Genomic DNA, 25,517 nt, shown 5'->3' on the forward strand with positions numbered 1-25,517 from the left:
AAGTATTTAGTTCAATGGTGGGAAGATGGAGGTAAACCCAATCAAGATCCCATGGTACCGTCGTCCCGGGTATACCGTAGATTTCAGTCTACCAACACTAACAAACATTGACCGTAGTGTTCAAGGAATCTGATTAGCAGCCATGGGTTGCCTTCTCTCATGGATCCGAGTAGCTGAAGTAATAAGATGTTGATTTTAGTTTAAATTTTTGTTTGGGGTTTGGGGTTTACATCTATTTGAATACTCAAAAATTAATTTAGTTTGGGATTCATAACTTCGTTTAGAAATAATCCCGAAGTTTGGATTGGAGCGGGTCTTATGGCTTCTCTAAGAAGTAGCCAAGGAATTTAAACTTAGGTTGGGACTTACGGCTTTCGTAGAAAGTAACCCAGGGATTTAATTTGGAATTGGGGCTTATTACTCTATTTATGAGTTGCCCAAAGATGGGTCTTACAACCAAACTCTATAGCGAGACTACCTGAGAATTTTAATTATTGGTAGGGCTTATGGCTTCCCTTAGGAAGTAGCCTGAAAAGCGGATCTTACAACTTAATCCTTTAGACTAAGATGCTCATAGGTTTAAATTTAATTGTTTAGGTTTTAGGTTCATTCTAATTTATTTAGTAATTTTCCTAAAACATGGGTCTTACGCCTCACTTAGAAGTAGCCCACTGGTGGGTTACAACCTAACCCTATAGGCTAGGATACCCGTAGGCTTTAACTATTTGGATAGAAAATCCTACAATAGAAATTCCACATGCTTTTAACATAGGAATTATAATTATTGTACTTCAAAATATTATATTAAAGATGAAATTCTTTCTTGAGGCTTTTGCCTTGATTTTTCAGCAAAAGTTATTTCATAGGATTAGATTTAGATAGGGACTTACGGCCTCTGCTAGGGTGGCCCAATGATTTTTAGCTAGGTAGGTCTTAGTACTTCGTTAGAAATTTGCCTAACTACGGGTCTTACGACTTAGAACCTTAAGCTAAGTGTCCCGAAGTGTGGGTCTTACAACCAAGCCCTATAAACTAGGCTGCCCAAGTGAGGTCTAGGTTTGTATTATCACCTAAACACTTCACTCAGATGTCGGACTTACGGCTTCTATTAGAAGTGGCCGAGGGTATTAATTGGAGGTTATGAGTTAGGTAAATTTTTACCTAAAACGTTCTCTAAAGTCGGGCTTACGACTTTCCTACGAAAGTTGCCGAGTAGTGGTCTTAAAACCAAGTTCTTATAAACAAGGCTGCCCTTAGTTTAAATTTGATTGTTTGAAAATTTGTTATGAATTTGTTTGAGTTGATTGAGTTTGTGATCTTGATACTTCAGAGTTTTGACACTTCGAGATATTGACATTGTGTTAGTGTTTTTATTATTTTGTGTTCGTAGTTTTTTTCCTATTACAGTAGTCCACTACTCTACCCGTCTTTTAGCACTATTGCTCTACTAGCTTTTTCGTACTTAGCTTTTCTTACTTTCTAGTACTCTGTTCTACCTGCAATAGCTTAGATTTATCAGCATTCATTCAATTTATTTATGATATACTGACATTTCATTTGCTTATTTGAAGGTGTTTATAGCTAGTAGTTAAAGTACCAGGGCTTGCAATGCAGAGGATAGAACTCAAAGGTACCTGTAGGAGCTTATATAAGAAGAGACTTTGGAGGACTTGCTGGATATTTTGTTTTGTTAGAGAGTTTCAGTTCGTATTTGGGGAGTCTTAAGAGTTGTTGTGAGTTATAATTTGAGGGGTTTAGAGAGCAGTATGTACAACATTGAGAGTTTGAGAACTTTTGTTTTGGAGAGTATTTGGGAGAGTTTGAGAGCTTTAAAGTATCATTGTACATATTGATTAGTGGAACTTTTTCTCTCTTTTTTACTGCATTTCATTATATTATTATTATTTTCTTGATTAATAAAATAATTAACCAGTAAATCAATTTTAAAATTCACTGCTCTAAATTTTTTAAAAAATATCTAAAAATTTAAAACTCTCGGAATTTGAAATTCTCGTATTTAGCATTTTCTTTAAAATGGCTCCGATATTTTGAAACTCATTAATTTTAAATGGCCTCAAATTTGAAGTATTATTTTTATTTATTTATTTTTTAGTCAATAAATTTCAAATTCAATTTACTTTAAGCAATGAATTTTAATCAATTAATTGATTGATTAATTAAAATTCAAATCAAATTGCTCTCTAATCGTTTCGAAAAGACGAGTTCTATAATTTTCCAAGAAATTTCGGCAGCCTCCCGGTGTCTCCTCCCCACCGAGAGAGAAATCGGGACGGCACCAACGTAATTTCTTCCTATCCAGACCTAAGGTCGACGGCATAGGGTCTTCAATTTTAAACCAACACACCAGGATCTAAGATCGACTGCGTTTAGGTCTCAATTTGGAACCAACCCGACCGGATCTAAGATACGACGGCCCGAGTTCATCAAATTTAAAACCATCTGCCCGGATTAAAAATCAAACGGGGAGTTGAAAGAGCAAAGCTGAACTGTGACCGGGAGTTGAAGAGCGAAGTCGACAGGAGCGACGAGTGCGGTCTCCGCCTCCTGCGAATAGTGATGAGGGAGCCTAAGAAGCGACTGTTGCAAATTTTCTTCGCCTCTTCCAAGCAACAAAACCGAACGGCAACAATGGAAAAGAGAAGAAGATCATTCCGCGAACCTTAAGTGCTTCGATTATATTTTAAAGGGAGGTGAGCGATGCAGGTTTAATTTTGTTTTGAACGGACAGGTCGCTTTCATTTGGAGGCAAAACCGCACGATGTCAGGACTCGTCGAAGCCAGGTATATCAGATTTCTAATTATATTTTTTTATAGTCAACAAAGAGAAAGTTAACATTCAATTGAATCTTATTTGTTAGTCCCTTAAAAAAGAAGGAACTAGCAAATAATTATTAGTTCATTTCTACTTTAGGTGGATAAACACAAATTAAAAATTAAACTATTCACTACGTTCATTGAAGTTGAAATAACGAGCTGATATTAAGTTCAACAATACCTTAAATTGAATTTGGTATATTCAATTCACTAGTTAAAGACCGGAGCAAGTAGATGTTCATTCTAGTTCATCATGTCTGGAGATCGAATTGAACTTTAGGTCTATTTGAGTTATAGAGCTTTTATTCTTGAACAATCTCCATGAACTTTCGATCTAGGTTTTTTTTTATAATCCAGACATGTCTAATGTTCCGAATATAAGTTCCATTATCTTTGAAGCTATATTCATTAGCTTTCATTCACTAGAATGTTCATATGAAAGGATTATATTTCTACAAATTAAAATAAAAAGCTTCTTTATGAAGAAAGAATTACTCATACTTAGGATTGTGTTATTATGAACATAATCCCATGACTTTGTCTACCCTATCTTAAAGGCATACCCATATACTTTGCCACCTCATATATCCACCTCCACTACATACCTTGAACATTAGCATGCCTTAGGCTTTCTACATCCTCATCTACATCATTGTTTGCCTATTTGACTATACCTCAGTGCTTACAGATTTTGACTTATCCTTATTCTATTTTTTATTACATATTAAAAGAGATCAGTCATTGTCGCTATAAACACAAGTGGAACACAAGCAAGATTTATTGATCGAAGTGTTTCTTGGGCATCCACCCAATATGTAATAACCTTAAGAAATATGTTTTTTTGGAAACTTTAAACCCCAGAAACTTAAAATTCAAAATATGGGAGTGTTCATGGAGATTCAAAGATCTAAATTGCTTATTATTGGTATCATGAGTTTGTAGAGTGGATTAATTTAGGCCTAGTCCTTTAAGTAATTCACTAATATCATCACAAGTCAAACATTCTCCCAAACTTCAAATACCTACCCATGTTCCCATATTTTCAAAAAAAAAAAATCTATAACCTAAAACATCGGTTACAAGTGATCATCACATTCTAAAACCCCTTCAACTTGCCATACTTCATAATAGTTTCTAGTTCATGTGTTTACGATCCATAGCACACAACACTCCATAAATTGGTTCCTCAGACGTTGAGACAATCTAAACTATTAGAATTTAACTTTATCTCAGAAAATAGTCATATCACCGAGTATAAAAAGAAATCATTCAGCCATCCCTTGATTTACTACAAATTTGTAAAAGTTTTCAACGGCCATGGAATGTTGAGTAAAACTTCAGCCAAAATGCTTAAGAAAAAAAAAATTTCTTATAGACCAAATTGACACTATTGTTCAACTAGTACAACTAACAAATAAAGTTACCAAATCAATTTGGTGCCGAGCCTACAAGAATACAAACGAATTGAGCACAACAAATACATGGCTTGCTCGTGTTTGGATGAAAGAAGCTTGAAAATTTAGAGCAAAGACGTCTCAGCAATAAGAGTCTCAACAATAAGAGCTCTACCTACGCTAGCTAATAATGAACTTTTTACCAACTACTGAATTTCAGTTTTGAAAACAGCTGCAACTTGCAACAACTTGAGTTTTCTTTGGGAATATAACAAAACAAAAAGCTAAAAAACAAATGTTTCTATAAATGATAAAAAACATAGAAAGAAAATATATAAATACCCAACAATCCATGCCATTAAGAAGGCAATGGAAAGCCCTGGACTGAATTTATTCAATAAGTTGTTATAATCTATCACTATGACACTCTCTAACACAGCAAATTTGGGTGCAAAGCCTATGAGAATACAAACGAATTGGGCTCAAAAAATTCAAGGCTTGCTCAGGTTTAGATAAAAAAAACTTGAAAATTTTTTAGCAAAGACATGGACTCTTCAATAAGTACTCGACTTGTGCTAGCTAATAATGAACTTTTACCAACTACTGAACTTCAGTTTCGAAAACAGTTGCAATACTTGAGTTTTCATTTAAGATAATATAAAAAAGGAAAAGGACATTAAAAAACAAAGGTATTTACAAATAAAAAAAAATATTGAAAGAAATTTATAAAATACCCAATAATCCTTGCCATCAAGAAGGCGACAGAAAACCCCACGGACTGATTTCTCTCTATAAGTTGTTATAATCTGAGGAACTTCAGCAATTTCCCCAAGTAATCACATTAAACCACTCCAAGAGTCAGAGCAATACGATCTCTAAGGATAGACAAAGGATGTGTCAAGAGCTATTCACCAACTTTTGGTTCCATATTGGTTTATGAAGAGAGAGAGAGAGAAACTCCCATAAGGAAGGTCCATACCAGACAGCAAAATTCAAACCTAGAAAGAAGATTAGATACCCAAAAAAGATCAGCAAATCAGAAATCTCCCATAACAAGCATAAAAACCGTACTTCTCAAATTAAAAGCCAAACTGTCATTCGACGTAAAGTGGTAAGAACAATATAATACAAAGTGACAAAGAGAACCTGATAGAAATTTTCTGCAACTACTAACAGTTGATTTTCATTTCTTCAATTGCCATGCTGTTTTAGTCTCCAAATTTAGTTTTTTTCTATGAACGTCCCTGTTTTATTGTCTTTAGATTTTGAAGCCCGCTTCTTTTTTTCAAACAAAAGAAAATCAAAGGAAGTGCTAGCCGACAAAGATGAAAATTATAATCAATAACATTTTTATACAACGTTACAACAGCTTTAGACAACAGAAATGAAAGGAAATAAAGATCCAATAGCATCTTGCAAAGCAGACATCGAAAATATGATTTCTTCCACTCAGGTTCAGACAGTTCCCTTTCGTGATTAGCTCATTTTACAGATACTATGTATGGATTCAGATTCATATGCTTTACTTATTTTGCTGACATGGCAGTTGTGAAGGGAATCAGACTGAATACTTATTGATGCTTCACTTAATTTGCCGGTATGGAAGCAGTGAAGGGAAACAGACTGAATGCTTATTGATTTCTTTCGGAGTCTTTTTACTTTCTTAGGAGTTATATTTTTTCTTTTAGTTTTAGTTTGTATTTTCTTCAATTATTAATTTCCTTTTTTTTCAATAGAGCATCACACATATTAATATGAGGAAATTTGAGTTTATATGTTCTATAATATCTGAAACTAGAGAAATATGTCCAACATTTCATTTCTTAAGTTAATATATCCAAAAGTTCCATATCGAAATTGCCATTGTAATTCAAGAGACAAAATTATTTTATATAAGCGAATGTTTCAGTGCATCAACCCACCCCTCATTCGTTCATCCTTCTTGGTTTCTTTCTTCTCTAAGTTATTCTAATTCGCTATAGATGATTAGTTTCTAATGTAAAAAAGTGTACAATTGCTATATTTTTGTCTCATTCTTCAAACTAAGCCAACCAAAATTGATATGAAGGTTAAGTGATTGAATCCTAGTTTACACCCTAAAACATAAACCTAAAAAAGTATTAGATATGAGATTAGCAGCGTTAAACAATTGCACAATATTATAAAATGAATGTTGTGTTTAAAAATAAGGACTGAACCAATTGTCAAGAAACTTCGATCATTATACGAAATATAGGATGTCAAAATGGTTTTTAGGTTTGGGTTGAGACCAACCCAAAAGACCCCTCGTTATTTAACCGATTCCCAACCCAACTTGACTTAAACTCGACTCGATTTTTGGAAACGAGTCCAGAAATTCGACTTGGATCCGGACCCTGCCCCAAACTCGTTTCGACCCAATTCCAATACACTGGACCCGAACGCAAAGTAGGAAGTGAGGCTTGATACGGCGGGACGGGGTCTAGCACGGGTTGCTGGGTCAAACCCAAAACCGACCGTTTGGCCAAACAGCGTTTACCCGGAAACCCAAACTTTTGGGTCGAAGTCCAAGCAGGGTCAAATATTGACACCTCTAGCAAATAATTGATTCAATCAAGAATCAAAATTAAGTTTGGATCATGCTCAACAATAGGTTTTCAAGAAAAAGCACATAACAATTTTGATACAAGTTCAAAACAATAGTTAATAATTCGATCATGTATTCAATGAAACTTTGAGCTAAGTTCAAATTTTGCTTAATTTTGTGCTGATATTGAGTTGACATGTCATGCATGCAATATATCTCAAAGACATATAAATTAGGATGTGCAATGCGCAAAATAATGTGTTAAGAAATTTGATTCAATTTGAGGCTAATGATTACTAGGTGTTGAATATGGAAAAAGGCAAAACAAATATTTAAAGAAACAGATGTCTTGTCTACATAACTTACAGATTAGACATTACATGAATTTCTATGAATTGGGTTTGCTTTCAGTGGAAGTATTGTTGTTTATTAGATGTGCTGGTAGCCTGAAATTTCAAAAAATACCAAATTAAAAATACTCCTGCGATTACTTGATAAAAATGGAATTAATCATGATGATCTTGCCATTGAGCACATTTTATAGAGATATTGAATTTAATTTGAAGGAATTTTAACGACATAGAAGTCGTCCATAACTCAGATACTACATAGCCAAAATGTAACTTAGAGCCTCATTTAATAGACGAAGCTCAGAGGCTCCACAAACTCGGCTTGCGAGCTCATTACCGAGTCGAGTTTTTGAAGCTACCTTCAGATCATTTACCACCTCTTGTTTGATATAATTAATATGTCATTATAAATATGTAACTACTTAAAATTTATGACAAAGTTGCTTATAAAAATTTGTAAAATATTTTGAAGGTTGCTTATTAAAATAACTAAGTGCATAACATAAACATCTTTGCAGTTTGTATAAAGTTGCTTATTAAAATACTGGAGCAACCAAAGCCAAAGACGCCAAACATCAAACATTCTTGCAGTTAAAAAACAGGGGAAAAAGAAAGCCACAATTTTCATGGAGTAAAAAACATTGACCTGTCGTGCCACTACCAAGCAGATTTCAAGACACTGCATAAAATAAATGAATAAAGAATTTAGAAAATAGTTTCCGCAGTTCCTTTCATCAATATAGGCCCCAAAAAAAATAAAAATTTTAAGAAGAAGAACAAAATTGGACACCAAATTTTTACCTGTATATAGAGGATAATCTTATGATCACGTTTGATCCGGCAGCGCATGAACACATTTCTTTTGCGTCACCTAACACGGCAAGAGCACATATTCTGCGGGCCTTCTACAAGATTTTTAGCTTCAAAATGATCCAAGAAAAGAAATTTTTTAGAAAGAGAGAATAATTGAGACGAAAGCCGGAAAACAGGTGAATAGAAACTCAGGCTTAAATCATAGAAAAATATAGTAGGAAAACAACGCATACAATGAAATCAGGCTGTTTAGGTTTTGTGTTGATTAAAATGTTCTAATTTTGAACAACTTTTTTTTCGCGGGAACTTGCAAGATTTGGTGTTTTGGCCGAACCAATTTCTAGATAATTCACGCAAATGAATAAGACCATTCCACCAGAAAACGTTGGCATTCTTGAATGGAATTTAGCCCTGAATGGACGGGGTTCCTCCTCCCCATCGAAGCACATTGCCTTTAATTTCGTTTTATATTTTTTTCGCTGGGCAATTTCACCTTAGGGTGTCAATTCGGGTCAATCCGCCGGGTTCGGGCTTCGAACCCAACCCGACCCGTATCTAAACGGGTCAACCGAACCCGACCCGTTTTTACAAACGAGTCGGAATTCAACCCGGACCCGACCCGGCCGGGTTGCCGGTGTTGAACCCAGACACCGACCCAGCGACCCGGCAACATTCTTCCAAACTTTTTTTTTAATTTTCAAATTTGGCAAACGTGCTCTCAAATATTGATCTTGCACGGTGAGGCCGGAGACTGGTGCATTAACTTATAAAGTTTTTTTTTTTTTGGGAATTAAAAACTTTATTTTAAAGTTTGCAAACAACTGGTGTTGTACTTTCCTTCATCTTGGTTAAAACACGCATAAGTGGAGGTGCAGCTGGCAGGAGCGTCAGAAAAGTACCAGCTTTGAGCTGCAACCGGAGGCTCCCCGGAGCACGTGAAACCAGATCCCTTGCCTAAAATGATCTCATTTGGCGGAGCAAGGATAATTGGAGCTTGTCATGGAGTGGCTGAGGAATACCATCAAATGAGCATCGAGGGAACTCATTTGTACAGAAATATTTTTTTATATATTTTTAAAATTTAAACGGGGGTTTTCGGGGTTGACCCGGTAAACATCCCGGGGCAACCCGACCTGACCCGTTTTATCCAAACGGCGGTCAAATCTGTAAACCGAACCCGACCCGTTTATCAAACGGGTCGGGGTCAATCCCAGATTTTCCGGGTCGGGTTGTCGTGTCTGTCATAATATTGACACCCCTAGTTTCACCTCCCTATCACCACCACTGGAGTTTTTCTCAGGAAAAAAAAATAATATAAAAAATATTATCAGAATTCTACTTTCAAAACTTTTTAAATTTATTTATGTGACTTTTGAACTTATATTTAAGGAATTTAATAAAAAAATTACAAAATTTTACAGCTCATTTTTTGCTCAATCTCCCGAAGGCTTTGATTGATATTTGTTGTTAACCATTCAATATTGATCTTATTAACAGCTTTCTCTTCAATATATTCTGGATATGAATGCATAGTTTTTTTTTTTAATTTGGTTTATATATATATATATATATATATAATATATATATATATATATATATTATATATATATATTATATATATATATATATTATATATATATATATATACTTTACACACACACACACACACAAGAGCCCTGCTAATTAAATTAATTCATGTCCATTGGAAAAGACCACAATAAAACAAGGTGCAGTTATGCAACTCATTTTGGCTGAGAGTTTTTGACTATTATTTAAGACGAATGAGTTCGAATCTTGTATATTATAAATGTGTAAATTTTTTCTGGATTGATGCTAAAATATAAAAAAATAACAGGTACAATTCACATGCGGACTTCACATGCTATTTCAAGCAGCAATAGTAGATTTTTTTTTTAAAAAAAAAAATTTATTATATTTCTTAATATAAAATTATATTAAAATGAAATTTTAAAATTATTAAATTTGTTCTTGATATTATGCGCGAAGCCATCTTCTTGTCTGAAAATATAAATCCCTTATGAACACACTAAACAAATCAAATGTATTTACACCTCTTGGAAAAATTAATTATGGTGCTTTTTGACTCCAATAGATGAGGAGTGAGACCAGAATACTAATATCCATATGTTGAACTTCTCAAAATTTAAATTGTAATTTAAGAAATTTATTATGTAATTGAGATGCGTGCTTTACTAAAGAGGATTTTAATGGCATGGGTGGAGCTATTAGTGGGGGCATTTGAGGGCCAATGAGCAAGCTAGCCCGGCCTTGCCCCAAAGTTCATTATTATTTTTTATCTAAATCCTAACCCATTGCCCCGCCCATGATCTCACTCCTTACCCGAGTGTGTTATTGTCCTACTGAGAATGAAGGAAGCATAGGCTACCCCCTCATATTTACTAAGTTTGATAGTGCCTTAAAAAGAGAGAAGAATTAAGAAATAGTTTAACACAAAATTCAAACTATCCATATTAGAATATAATATCCTATACGCTTTACTAAGCACTAGTAGATCGCCCGGATTGTGGAGCCGAACGAAGAACAAAATTCACGGTTAGCGGCAAGAGAAACGAGAGGTTTCACGGGTGATAAAGTGAATAGGGTAAGTAACCCCTTGCAAGTTTAAAAAAAAAATTTGCACTATTTGCAGCAGTTAATTTAAAATTAAATACACAGGCTCACCTTGGCCTGTTTGGTTGAGAAGCTTATGCTTCCCAACTAAAGATTTCTTTGGTTTCGAGTCTTTGTGTATGCGTTGTGTGTGTGAGTTGCCTTAAATGGCCTTAAATGTCCCAAAAAAAAAATTAAAATTGATGGTTAGTTTTAAAAAAAAAAACTAAATAAAACAGGTAAGATTTTATGGGAGATGAAAAGGTGCAATTTTATCTATTCTTAGTGTGTAGTCTCTATTAATATTGCATTTTGGGTCTAGGAAATGTTAAAGATTAAAGAATCCCAAAGCTGGATTAAATACAGATTAACAAACTTTTTCTTATGAAAAAGCATAAGAAGCGCAATCAATATATGACATCGAATCCACATTTGAATTTAAATTTATTTTATTTGACCAGGTTATCAAGAGGTCCTAAAGCTTCTAATTTGGACTGATCTTCGGGGCTGTTTGATATCGGGACTATCTGGGATTTAAGTCGGATTTTCGCTAAATCCAGACCAAACGGTTTTTTTTGCGCGCCGTTTAAATCCCGGGATTCCGAAATCCCGATTTATTAGGATTTACGGCTTAAATCCCCAGATTTACTAAATCCATCCGTTCGGCGGATTTAACGAGATTAGGCGAAGGAAGCGCGCGGAAGGGAGAAATTTACCTTCACAGCCAGCGAGGTTCCCGTTGTTGCTTCCGATCAAAATGTCCTAACTTCCGATCGACAAGGAATGGGAAAGTCTTCGAAGGAGCGAAGTCGAACAAGCACGAAGGAGCGAAGAAGCGACGAGTTAACGTGCAATCCATACACCTCCTGCAAAGACGAAGCCGAACAGCAACGACGAATTAAGGAGAAGATGAAAGGTAACCCTAGACGCTCTAAGTTATTTATTGATTAAGCTTAATCTCTCTCTTTTTTAAAAAAATTGTTATGCAATGATTTCTGAAGGTTCGGCAAGCTTTCAAGGCAAATAATTTCACTAACAATTTTACTTATTTGTTGGCTCAAGAAAAACAGCACGAATGCATGAATCCCGCTTTGTAGCCATGGGATTCCATTTCCCTTAAATCATATTGTAATTAACCAGATTTTCTCTGAGGGTAGTGTTAAAGTTTAAAGATCTGGAGTCCTTACTTACCATGAGCGCAAGCACTCATAGTTAATTACCCCTCTTAATACGTAAGGAAGAACTCTCCATTAATAATGAAATAATTTTTTAGGTAATTTTAGTCTCAATAGTGTGAAAAATTGAGGTAAATCCGATCAAGATCCCATGGTTCCATCACCCCATGTATACCGTAGATTTCAGTCTACCAACACTAGCAATCATTGATCGTAGTGTCTAGGGAATCTGATTAGCAGCCATGGGTTGCCTCCTCTCACGGATCTCGAGTAGACTAAAGTGGTTAGATGTGGATTTTTTTTTAATTTATTTGAATTTTTGGGGTTTACATCTATTAGAATACCCATAAGTTGGTTTGATTTGGAATTTATGACTTCGTTTAGAAGTAACCCAGGAGTTTGGATTGGAACGGGACTTATGACTTCTTTAGGAAGTAGCCCGAGGATTCAGATTTAGATTGGGACTTACAGCTTTCATAGAAAATAACCTAGGAATTTGATTTGGAATGGGGCTTATTGCTCTGCTTATGAGTTGCCCTAAGGTAGGTCTTACAACTTAACTCTACAGCAAGGCTGCCCGAAGGTTTTAATTATTTGGGTAGAACTTATGACGTCCCTTAAGAAGTAGCTTGAAAAGTTGGTCTTGCAACTTAATCCTTTAGATTATGATGCCCATTGGTTTGAATTGGATTGTTTGGAGTTTACAATCATTGAAATTTATTTAGTAATTCTCCTAAAACGTAGGTCTTATGACTTAACTTATAAGTTGCCCGAAAGCGATTCTTATAACCTAATCTTATATACTAGGATGCCCAAAGGTTTAAATTTGATTGTTTGGATTGGATTTGGATTAAGACATGACTTTCCTTAAAAATTGTCTGATTATTTATAAGATTGTTAGGGTCGATGTACTTCATTTTAAAAAAGTTTCTCTAATGATGGGATTTACGACTTCACTTAAAAGTGGCCCGTTGGTGGGTCTTACAACCTAACCATATAGGCTAGGATGTCCGAGTAAGGGGCTACGATTGTATTATCACATAAACATTTCCCTCAGATGTTAGACTTATGACTTCTATTAGAAGTGACCGGTTGATGAATTTGGGGATTAGGGGTTAGGTCATTTTCATCTAAAGATTTCCCCTAAAGTCGAACTTACTCTGTTCTATCTGCAGAAGTTAGATTTATTATTTTTCAGCATTAATTTAATTTATTCATGATGCACTTATTCTTGTTTACTTGTTTGCAAGTAAGTGATACTTGCGGCTGTTCAGGGAGCTTGCAGATAGTTGCAGGAGCTCGTAGCCACAAGGGATATAGTTACAGGGGTTGGAGCCCACCAGGGGCTTTAACAGGAGTTGGAATGTTGTTTATTTGGAGAGTTTTACGATTTGTGAAGGATTGTATTGAGAGTTGAGTTTACTTGTATAAGTCAATTAATGCAAACAATATTTCTTTTCCTGTATTTTCTTCCAAATTAATTTAATTAATCAACTAACCAAAAATTACATTTTCTAGTTAATTGTATTAATCTCAATTTTAAAACTTTCGGATTTTTAAAACTGTTAGACTTAAAATTTTCATTTAAAACTCTACGATTTTCATATTTAAAACTCTATGATTTAAAATGCTCTTATATATTAAGACACTTGGATTAAAAATGCTATTCATTTTGTCTCAAATAAAATCTACATTGAGTGATCAAAAATCAACTCTAAGTTGATGGAGGAGATGAAATTATTTATAGTAAATCTTTCTATTTCATTAGCTACCAAAAGAGAGGTAATGTTTTGATAGTTAGAGATTTCTAACATTTCAAGAGGAACAACATTTAAAATGCCAGTACAATTTAAAGTATTTCATTCAATATTACTTGTATTAGAATCTCTTAAAGAGAGATCTCATTTAGAGACATTCGAAACACCCTCATTTAAAGATATATGAAGTTTATCAAAATAGTCTTCGGAATGAAATGATAACATCCAAGCAGTTTCCCATTCATGCGGGATGACATTTGAGAGAAAAATGAGAAGTAGGATAAAAGTAATGAGAGAATATGCTCCCCCCTCTAATTCTTATAAAATATTTTAGTAATAGGCTCCTGTTAACAACTCAATTAAATTTAATTAAGAAATTTTAAATTATCATTCGCTTATTCAATTAAATGCTCTCCAATTTCTACGAGTCCAATATTTTCGAGAAATTTTTGGCAGCCTTCTGGCATCCCCTCCCCATCGAGGGAGAAATCGAGATGGCATTTGTCGAAATTTTTTCCTTTCCAGACCTAAGGTCAACGGCGCGGGTCATTGATTTGAACATTCCTGACCGAACCTACGGTCGACAGTGCAGGTCTTTGACACTTGTTTGAAAGTCTCATTCTCCCCTTTTTTGTAAATATCATCAGTCATTTATAAAAAAAAAATATTATAATTATAATTATATATGTATGTATGCATATTACATATAAATAGAGAGGGACAGAGGAATCTTATCGGGTTTGCTAGGGTAGTCGTCGAAGGAGCTTAGTCGAATAGTAACAAAGGAGTATTGGGTTCATTTCGGGGTAATTTGATATCAGATGTATAGCGGGATTTAAGTCGGATTTATGCTAAATCCAGCCGAATGGGTTTTGTGCACGCATTAAATCCTGGCAATGGGTAAATCCCTCGGTTCGGTGGATTTATGGGATTTGGTTGAAGAAGCGTGCGAAGGGTAGAAAGTTACCTTCACAGCCAGAGATCTCCTGTTGTTATTTCCGATCAAAAATGTAATTATTTCCAATTCGACCGGAGAAAGTCGTCGAGGGAGCAAAGTTGGACAAGAGGAGCCGAAGTCGTGACTCGTGCAATCCGTACACCTCCTACGAAGAAGGGAGTCGGAAAACAACCAAGGGGGGCTGAAGAAGCAACGGGTGCGGTCTCCGCACCTTCTGCAAAGGAATGAAGTCGGACAGCAAACGAAGGAGCCGGAGAGCAACTCGTGCGATCTCTACCTCCTGTGAAGTCGCAAAGCCGAACAGCGACGAGGGAGCCTAAGAAGTGATGGTGCAATCTCTTCGCCTCTTGCAAAGCAACGAAACCGAACCGCAATGACGAAAAGAGTCGGAGGGGTGATGAAGTGTAAGTTGTTTTTTCGAATGATCAGAGCGAATGGACTCTCGTGGTTTTATATCATAAGGGAAGTTACTGTGCGAAGCAAAGCGTCATTTGGGGAGATGATGCGAAGTGGGACTGCTGGAGCTGGGCTCGTTTGCTTTGCATCTATTTAATTTTTTTCTTCTTTTTATAAAGTCAACATTATTATTATTACTATTATAGTTATTATTATTATAATTATCATAGCTTTAATAATCGGATAATCCTCTTTTCTCACATATTCGTTGCTTGTTCAAACGGCTTAGAGGAAGAATCGAGCGTTGCTTGCTCGAGTGGAATCGAAGGGGGAAAACGACTTGGTAGAGGTCAGGAATTTGAGTTATTGTTCACCTGTAGAAGAGCGGATAGAGGCCAGACGGTCCGACAAGTACCAATGGAAGTAATTGTGCAGCCTTGGCTGGAGTTTTAGGTGAACAGAGGTCAGTCAAAGGCAATCCACGCAATACTAGAGTCGGAAGGGAGGTTCGGTCTGATTCACCTGAGAGAGAGGGCTCGCAAATGTGCGGCTTGACAAATCCAGACGAAGAAGGCTTCAACAAATCCAAAAGGAGGAAGCTCTGTGCGGCTCGGCAAGTCAACGCGGAGAAGAAACCATAGAGAATGCTTCGTCCGGTTTGCAAAAGGGGAGATCGTAAAGATCGGCGACAGGCAGAAGGGTATGATCAGCAACAGAACGGATGGAAAACGACTCATAATTCTTTGCCTCTTGCCTTAAGGATTGAGAGCAAAACAACAAGATGTCTTGAGCAATTGCACAGGAATAGGAAGGTCAGTAAGTGTCGCCACCTCTCTTCTTTATTTTTGTTTTAATTTTATGCGAATGGTGGTTATCGCTGTGCACGTCCGGTGATGTGCCAGCGTACAGGTAGTTGCTGAAGAACTGAATCAGACGGTTAATTCTATTTACTGAAATATCAATTGATCAATTGCAAAAAGTTAATAGTATTTACTTAAGAGTTGTTACCTTTATACTTTCGACTGTCGAAAGCCAGTTAACTATTCTTAAATATATGATAATGCTGAATATTCAACAGTGCATTTAATTATAGAGCTGATTTATAAGAGATAGAAATATCCCTCGATGTAGTGAAATAGCTCCATGCAATTTCCTGAGCTGAACTTTCCAAAGTAGTTATGCTCATGGTTTAAAATTGCGCAATATGAGGCTCATCTTGAGGCCCGCATTTACACAATTCTAGTAAAAAATGCCTCGATGCTTACGCCTCGAGTTTTTTTATGAGGCTTGCGCCTCAACTTGGTTAAGGCCCGCCTTGAGGCCCACCTCGCCTCACTGGCATGAGGCTTACGCCTCAGGCTATATATATATTAAAACTTACATAAATCTTGAAGTAAATGCCCAACATTGGACTCTATAGGAGAGGAGGAAAGGGAGAGAGCAGTTCATCATAATGATGATTCAAATGAATAACCCCTTAGTAATGACAGTGCTGATGACTTATGAGTTATTATGTGATATGTCATTGCTATTTATTTTTGAAAATTGGAATTATATGTTAATGAAAAGAATACTGGGATTTGGGAAAGATATAATTTTGAGTTGAACTATATTTCATGTTGTCTTATTATTGGGATATTTTGATTTCACTTCATATCTTATATTTTTTATGTTTTATATTATTCACTCATTAGTATATAAAAAATTTATCATTTTATGTTTACACAATCTTTTGATTTTGAGGCTTACGCCTCGCCTCACGAATGAAAAATGCCTCAATACCCGAATACGCAATTTTAAACATTGGTTATGCTTTACATGCTGCATTTGAAAATTTTATGCACAAGTTTTGCAAGAAATATTTCATGAGAGCTTTCATGGAATAGTTGAACATTGTAAAATGCCAATGGATTTCTAATCCTTGAGATGCATCCTTGAAATGAGAAATCTATCTTGAACGATAATTTAAAACCCTTTAAGTGGACATTCCCGTAGGATCGAATTGGATCTCTTAGTTATCATTCCACTTGGTTTAAGGGTAGAGTAAGCTAAAAAGACCTAGCTTAACTTCAACACCCAAAGATTAAGGTTGGTAGTCGAGCTTCTCAACAACTTAATAAAAAGCTGCATGGTTGAGTTGTCTTCTAGATTTCTAAGTGCGTCAAGTCAAAAATTGAGAGACCAAATCTGAATAGTTTGTCTATCATTTATAGGTCAAACTATTACCGAGTTACTCCTTTTCAGGATCGCTTGTTCTAAAATTGATGAATGAACAACCTTACAAGCAATTGCTAAAATAATCAATTAGACAACACATCATCAACCTTATTCACAAGTGGGTTGATTGATTCTCTTGTCTCAATAAGCCAGATGGTTGAGCTATAGGGTTCAGGGATGTACCCCCCAAGATAGGTAGGGCAGCTCCTAAACTAACTTGATTATAGGGTTGCTCATAAAAAAAAAAATCAATGGAGCAAGATGTTGCTAAAGTCTAAAATGCAATTTAATTAAATAAATAATTGGTTTTTCCTTCAAAGTGGGGAACCAATAAATCACTTATTTGTGACTTGTCCCTTAAAAGAGAAAGTTAGCATCATAGTTTAAAATTGCGCAATCTGAGGCATGCCTTTGCGCAATTTGCTTCAAAATAGCCTCAAAGTCAACGCAATTCTCAGGCATCATCAGGCGTACGCCTTAGGTGGAGTGAGGCGCGCCTCACTAGCCTTATTGCGCAATTTCCTTTGAAGCGTACGCCTCAAATATGGGGGCCCACTTACTTAAAAAACCTCTTAAATTCTTCCTTATACCCACTTACCCTTCCAAAGACCCACTTACCCGACTAAAGACGTCAATCGAAGCCGCGCAGGAAGCACGCAGACGCCCGATTCGGCTCTCCCGCACGTTTCCGCCACCTCTCTTGCTGGCGCCGCCTCTCGCCGGTGAGTCATTTGTTTCCGCCTTTCCGGCCTCCCCTCTACATCACTTCTTCAAGTGTTCTTAAGGTTCTTTTTAAGTTTAGGGTTTGATTTTTTAACTTATAGGAAAGCTAGGGTCATAGTTCTCAGTACCGCTAGGTACATACTCGGTACCGCTATGTACAAGCTCGGTACCGCTATGTACATGCTCAGTACCGCTATGTACATGCTCAGTACCGCTCAGTACATGCTAGGTACTGCTCAGCACATGCTCGGTACCGCTTAGTATATGCTCGATATCGCTCAGTATATGCTCGGTATCACTAAGTATATGCTCGATAAAGCTAGGTATTTGCTCGGTACTGCTAGGTACATGCTCGGTACGGTTAGGTACATGCTCGGTATCACTCGTTATCTTCCCATACAAACAACTTACGAACTTTAAAAACAAACAGAACTTCAAAATTACTCTTACAATATCAGGTCGAACCCCGCCCGGGGGCAGCGCCCCCTTGGACCCCCGGCAGTCCGGAATATTTTTCTATTCATCATCTTTAGTAATAGTTGTTAGTGTTAGTCTACTTCTTCATATTCATGCTTATTATTTTATGTTTTTGTGTTTTATTTTGCATTTGTGCTTTAGGAAATATGGTTAGGGGCAAGGAAAAGACAAATATGTCATTGCGGCGTGACCCTTCTTGGAACTACAGTGTGCAAGTTGATGTAGGAGGCGGCGATAAGACATATGTGTATTTAAAATGTAAATTTTGTGATAAGGTGGTGAAGGGAGGAGTAACTCGCATGAAAGAACACTTATACGGCTCACATAAGAATGTAGCATCTTGTGCGAATGTTCCAGATAAGGTGAAGGAGGAAATTACAGCTTATAAGAAAAAGAGTACTACGACCAAACATTTACAACAGGAGAAATTTGATGAAAGGATCGAACATGGTGCTTACTTTGGGAGCGAGAGAAGAAAGGGCTCTTCCCCCACTATACATAATATAGGTGCGCGAGGTCCTTTGGACCAGTATATATTACTTTGGGACCACGATTTTATTGTATCTATTTTCTTACTTTTCACTATTTTCACATATCACTTAGATGTTTTTACTGTATGATAGAATCTTGCTATTATTTACCTGCTAAAATCCTTAAATTCTTATTTACGCAATTCTGCGTCCGTAAGGCTTACGCCTCACACCGCCTCGAGGCTTACGCCTCGCCTCACGGACGGAAAAAGCCTCGAAGCTTATTTATGCAATTTTAAACCTTGGTTAGCATTCAATTGAATCTTATTTGTTAGTCCTTAAAAAAGAAGGAACTAGCAATAATTGTTAGTTCATTTCTACTTTAGGCTGGATCAACACAAATTAAATTAAAACTATTCACTAGGTTCATTGAAGTTGAAAGAACAAGCTTGATATTAAGTTCAACAAGACCTTAAATTGAATTTGGTATATTCAATTCACTAGTTTAAAGACCTGAGCAAGTAGATGTTCATTCTAGTTCACCATGTTTGGAGATCGAATTGAACTTTGGGTCTATTTGAGTTATAGAGCTTTTATTCTTGAACAATCTCCATGAACTTTCGATCTAGGTTTTTTTTTATAATCTAGACATGCCTAATGTTCCGGAATATAAGTTCCATTATCTTTGAAGCTATATTCATTGGCTTTCATTCACTAGAGTGTTCATATGAAAGGATTATATTTCTACAAATTAAAATAAAAAGCTTCTTATATGAAGAAAGAATTACTCATACTTAGGATTGTGTTATTATGAACATAATCCCATGACTTTGTCTACCCTATCTTAAAGGCATACCCATATACTTTGCCACCTCATATATCCACCTCCACTACATACCTTGAACATTAGCATGCCTTAGGCTTTCTACAACCACATCTACATCATTGTTTTCCTATTTGACTATACCTCAGTGCTTATAGGTTTCAACTTATCCTATTCTATGTTCTTTTATTGCATATTGAAAGAGATCAGTCATCGTCGCATAAACACAAGTGGAACACAATCAAGATTTATTGATCAAGTGTTTTATTGGGCATCACCCAATATGTAATTAACCTTAAGAAATATGTTCTTTTGGGAAACTTTGACCCCCAGAAACTCAAAATTCAAAATATGGGAGTGCTCATGGAGATTCAAAGATCTAAATTGCTTATCATTGGTATCATGAGTTTGTAGAGTTGATCAATTTAGGCCTAGTCCTTTAAGTAATTCACTAATATCATCACAAGTTAAGCATTCTCCCAAACTTCAAATACATTCCCATGTTCCCATATTTTCAAAAAAAAAAAATCTATAACCTAAAACATCGGTTACAAGTGATCATCACATTCTAAAACCCTTTCAACCTGCCATACTTCATAATAGTTTCCAGTTCATGTGTTTACGATCCATAGCACACAACACTCCCTAAATTGGTTCCTCAGACGTTGAGACAATCTAAACTATTAGAATTTAACTTTATCTCAGAAAATAGTCATATCACCGAGTATAAAAAGACATCATACAACCATCCCTTGATTTACTACAAATTTGTAAAAGTTTTCAACGGCCATAGAATGTTGAGTAAAACTTCAGCCAAATGCTTAAGAAAAAAAAATTCTTATAGACCAATTGACACTATTGTTCAACTAGTACAACTAACAAATAAGTTACCAAATCAATTTGGTGCAGAGCCTACAAGAATACAAACGAATTGAGCACAACAAATACATGGCTTGCTCGTGTTTGGATGAAAGAAGCTTGAAAATTTAGAGCAAAGACGTCTCAGCAATAAGAGTCTCAACAATAAGAGCTCTACCTACGCTAGCTAATAATGAACTTTTACCAACTACTGAATTTCAGTTTTGAAAACAGCTGCAACTTGCAACAACTTGAGTTTTCTTTTGGGATAATATAACAAAACAAAAAGCTAAAAAACAAATGTTTCTATAAATGATAAAAAACATAGAAAGAAAATATAAATACCCAACAATCCATGCCATTAAGAAGGCAATGGAAAAGCCCTGGACTGATTTCTCAATAAGTTGTTATAATCTATCACTATGACACTCTCTAACAGCCAATTTGGGTGCAAAGCCTATGAGAATACAAACGAATTGGGCTCAAAAATTCATGGCTTGCTCAGGTTTGGATGAAAAAACTTGAATTTTTTTAGCAAAGACATGGACTCCTTCAATAAATACTCGACCTGTGCTAGCTAATAATGAACTTTTACCAACTACTGAACTTCAGTTTCAAAAACAGTTGCAATAACTTGAGTTTTCATTTATGATAGTATAAAAAAAGGAAAAGGACATTAAAAAACAAAGGTATTTACAAATAATAAAAAAATATTGAAAGAAATTATAAATACCCAATAATCCATGCCATCAAGAAGGCGACAGAAAACCCCACGACTGATTTCTCTCTATAAGTTGTTATAATCTGAGGAACTTCAGCAATTCCCCAACTAATCACACTAACCATTCCAAGAGTCAGAGCAATACGATCTCTAGGGATAGACAAAGGATGTGTCAAGAGCTATTCACCAACTTGGTTCCATATTGGTTTATGGAAGAGAGAGAGAAACTCCCATAAGGAAGGTCCATCCCAGACAGCAAAATTCAAACCTAGAAAGAGATTAGATACACAAAAGATCAGCTAATGAGAAATCTCCCATAACAAGCATAAAAACCGTACTTCTCAAACTAAAAGCCAAACTGTCATTCAACGTAAAGTGGTTAAGAACAATATAATACAAAGTGACAAGAGAACCTGATAGAAATTTTCTACAACTACTAACAGTTGATTTTCATTTCTTCAATTGCCATGCTTGTTTTAGTCTCCAAATTTGTTTTTTTCTCATGAACGTCCCTGTTTTATTGTCTTTAGATTTTGAAGCCCGCTTCTTTTTTTCAAGCAAAAGAAAATGAAAATGAAGTGCTAGCCGACAAAGATGAAAATTATAATCTAAAACATTTTTATACAGCGTTCACAACAGCTTTAGACAACAGAAATGAAAGAAAGGAAGATCCAATAGCATCTTGCAAAGCAGACATCGAAAATATGATTTCTTCCACTCAGGTTCAGACAGTTGCCCTTTCGTGATTAGCTCATTTTACAGATACTATGTTCGGATTCAGATTAATATGATTAACATATTTTGCCGACATGACAGTTGTGAAGGGAATCAGATTGAATACTTATTGATGCTTCACTTAATTTGCCGGTATGGAAGCAGTGAAGGGAAACAAACTGAATGCTTATTGATTTCTTTCAGAGTCTTTTACTTTTCTTAAGAGTTATATTTTTTCTTTTAGTTTTAGTTTGTATTTCTTCATATTATAATTTCCTTTTTTTTCAATAGAGCATCACACATATAATATGAGAAATTTGAGTTTATATGTTCTATAATATCTGAAACTAGAGAAATATGTCCAATATTTCATTTCTTAAGTTAATATATCCAAAAGTTCCATATCGAAATGCCATTGTAATTCAAAGAGACAAATTATTTTATATAAGCGATGTTTCATGCATCAACCACCCCTCATTCTTCATGCCTTCTTGGTTTCTTCTTCTCTAGTTATTCTAATTCGCTAATGATAGTTCTAATGTAAAAGTTACAATGCTATATTTTTGTCTTCATCTTCAACTAGCCAACAATTGTCATTGAAGGTTAATGATTGAAGTCATATGTTTACACCCTAAAACATAAACCTAAAAAGTATTAGATATGAGATTAGCAGCTTCAAACATTGCACAATATTTATAAAATGAATGTTTGTGTTTAAAAATAAGGACTGAACAATTGTCAAAGAAACTTCGATCATATGCCGAATATAGGGTGTCAAAATGGGTTTTTGGGTCGGGTTTGAGACCAACCCGAAAATAACCCGTCGTTATTTGAACCGACCCGACCCAACTTGACTTAAACTCGACTTGATTTTGGAAACGAGCCAGAAATTCGAACTCGGACCGGACCTGCCCCAAACTCGATTCCACCCAATCCAATACGCTAACCCAAACGCAAAGTAGGAAAGTGAACGCGGATACGGGGCGCGGGGTCAAGCACGGGTGTGCGGGGTCAAACCCAAAACCGACCCGTTTGCCAAACAGGTTAACCCGAACCCAAAAACTTTTGGGTCGAGTCCAAGCAGGGTCAAATATTGACACCTCTAGCAGAATATGATTCAATCAATATCAAAATAAGTTTTGATCAATGCTCAAAAGAAGTTTTCAAGAAAAGCAATAACAATTTTGATCAAGTTCTAAACAATAGTTAATAATTCTACCTCAGATCAGTTATACCTCTTATTGTGATTATATTAAATGTGTCATTATAAAATATTGTAACTACTTTAAATTTATGATAAAGTTGCTTATTAAAATTGTAAAATATTTTGAAGTTGCTTATTAAAATACTATTGCATTTGTCTTATTATGTTATAACTACTAGGACGGCATTCTATTACATTACAATTTATTTTTTTAACAGGTTTAACTTTATTTAAATATTTAAATCAACTATTTTTATAAGCTTTTATAATAATATTTTATTCAAACCATGTTCGTATAAAGGTTTGATTAATATTTCGAATAAAAAAGATTCATATTCAATTGGGGTTAGATAAAATCTTCGATAATCAATTAAATATTTTCATCACATAAGGTCTCTTCCTTAATTAAATTTTAATTGACCATTATTTTAACCTTATTTTAATCAATTTTAATCCTGGATGACTTAAGAGTAGTTTGCAATCCATAGTGGTTGCATTTTGGTCTTGGAAAACTTTTGATCATATTTCCTCAATAAATAAAATAGCTAGCATATTTTTATAATTTTAGTTATGATAGAAATATAAATTTAAATTCTTTTATAATATCGTCTTGATCAACAAAAACTGGATGTGGCAATCAAATTTTAAAGAAAAAAAAAATTTATGTATACCTATGACTAAAAAGTCGCTTCTCCTGCAATAATGATTTTATGGCCCACATCAAGAAAAATAATCAGAAAAAATGATAATGACTGCACCGGTGCAAATCTATACAAGAACAAGCCAAAGAACTACTAAATTTAAAAATATTTAAAGATTACACCTGTGCAGCTGTGCCAAAGAGACTTCCCATTAACAGACTATGCGATAGTGAATCTTGAATCACAATACTATCAGGATTTGATAAAACCCGTTTTTTTGTCAAGATTTGTCAAAATTCATATTTTATTTCACGCTGAATGTAAAGAGCTTTGGCAAGATTTACGCTAAATCCTACTTGAAGTGCCCAACCTAAAAAAGTTCCCAACTGAGCAACCAAAGCCCAAAGATGCAAAACATCAAACATCTTGCAGTAAAAAAAACAGGGGAAAATGAAAGCACAACTCACGTGAGTAAAACATTTGACCTGTCGTGCCAACTACCAACAGATTTCAAGACACTGCATAACATAAATGAAAAAGAATTAGAAACAGGTTCCGCAGTCCTTCATCAATATAGGCCCCAAAAATAAATTTTAAGAAGAAGAACAAAATTGGACACCAAAGTTTACCTGTATAGAGGATAATCTATGATCACGTTGATCCGAGCAGCGATGAACACAGTCCTGCGTCACCTAACACGGCAAGAGCACATATTCTGCGGGCCTTTCTACAGATTTTTAGCTCAAAATGATCCAAGAAAGAATTTTTTAGAAAGAGAGATATAATGAGGACGAAGCCGGAACAGGTAAATAGAAACTCAGCTTAATCATGGAAAAATAGAAAGGAAAACAACGCATGCAATGAAATCAGGTGGTTTAGGTTTTGGTGTTGATATAAAAATGTTCCTATTGAACAATTTTTTCGCGGAAATCTTGCAAGATTTGGTGTTTGGCCGAACCAATTTCTAGATATCACGCAATGAATAAGACCATTCCACCAGAAACGTGGCATTCTTGAATGGAATTAGCCCTGATGGACGTCCTCCTCGATGCACATTGCTTTAATTTCGTATTTATATTTTTTTTCGCTGGGCAGTTTCACCTCCCTATTCACCACTCACGAGTTTTTCTCAGGAAAAAAAAATAATATAAAAATATATCAGAATCTACTTCAAAACTTTTTAAATTTATTTTACTAGTTTTATTGCACGTGCATTAAATGCACGTGAAAAATAAATTAAAAATAAAAATTTATATTTAAATTATTTAAATTATATTATCAAAGGAAAGCCAGTTTATCCAAAATTTCTCACAATGAACATCATTTATGCAAGTCTAAGAGAAGATTTTCATATTCCCTTGCTTAAGAGTGATGCAAGCTATAATATAGGTTCCAATATGTTTAACAACTTCTCAAAATGCTAATTGTGTATTACCATGCTTCCAAATAAAAATATATGTCATATATAACAATATTTTAGCAATGAGGTCCCATACATAGAGTTCAATAAACTTTCAATCTTGCAAGTGAGGCTAAGGTGAGTAGGAGAAAAATAATCCAACCTCTTGTACGAAATGCTTTAGTGACATTACTTTTATTGCTTTCCGAAATACAAATTAAAACAATGCAAATTGTGTTGTAAGAAGAAATTGCTTGTTATTCTATAGCTTGGTGAATTCATCAAATGAACAAAAGAGATGTCAATTGAATAATGAGATAACATAATAAAAATTTCATAAATATTTGTAGACCTTCGTTGAATTGAGTAGAAGCATAAGCCTTTGGCTATCGCTC

General features: G+C 35.2%; 1 protein-coding gene and 1 pseudogene across 4 annotated transcripts in view; both read right to left on the bottom strand.

Moving 5' to 3' along the window:
- LOC110115870 overlaps positions 1-21,861 on the bottom strand; it is a 120,332-nt pseudogene extending 98,471 nt beyond the window's left edge.
- LOC114579933 overlaps positions 4,757-25,517 on the bottom strand; it is a 28,566-nt gene continuing 7,805 nt past the window's right edge. Inside the window, exons 3-4 of one of the 4 annotated variants that reach the window (XM_028695994.1) lie at positions 24,353-24,450; positions 7,200-7,241 (exon numbers count right to left, since the gene is read on the bottom strand). In XM_028695994.1, coding sequence (XP_028551827.1) covers positions 24,416-24,450 — 35 coding nt within the window. In that variant the 3' untranslated portion in view covers positions 7,200-7,241; positions 24,353-24,415. The other 3 variants (XM_028695995.1, XM_028695997.1, XM_028695996.1) reach the window with 3 other exon arrangements.

This window comes from Dendrobium catenatum, unplaced genomic scaffold, assembly GCF_001605985.2.
Source record: "Dendrobium catenatum unplaced genomic scaffold, ASM160598v2 fragScaff_scaffold_716, whole genome shotgun sequence".
In the NCBI taxonomy this organism is placed as follows: domain Eukaryota; kingdom Viridiplantae; phylum Streptophyta; class Magnoliopsida; order Asparagales; family Orchidaceae; genus Dendrobium; species Dendrobium catenatum.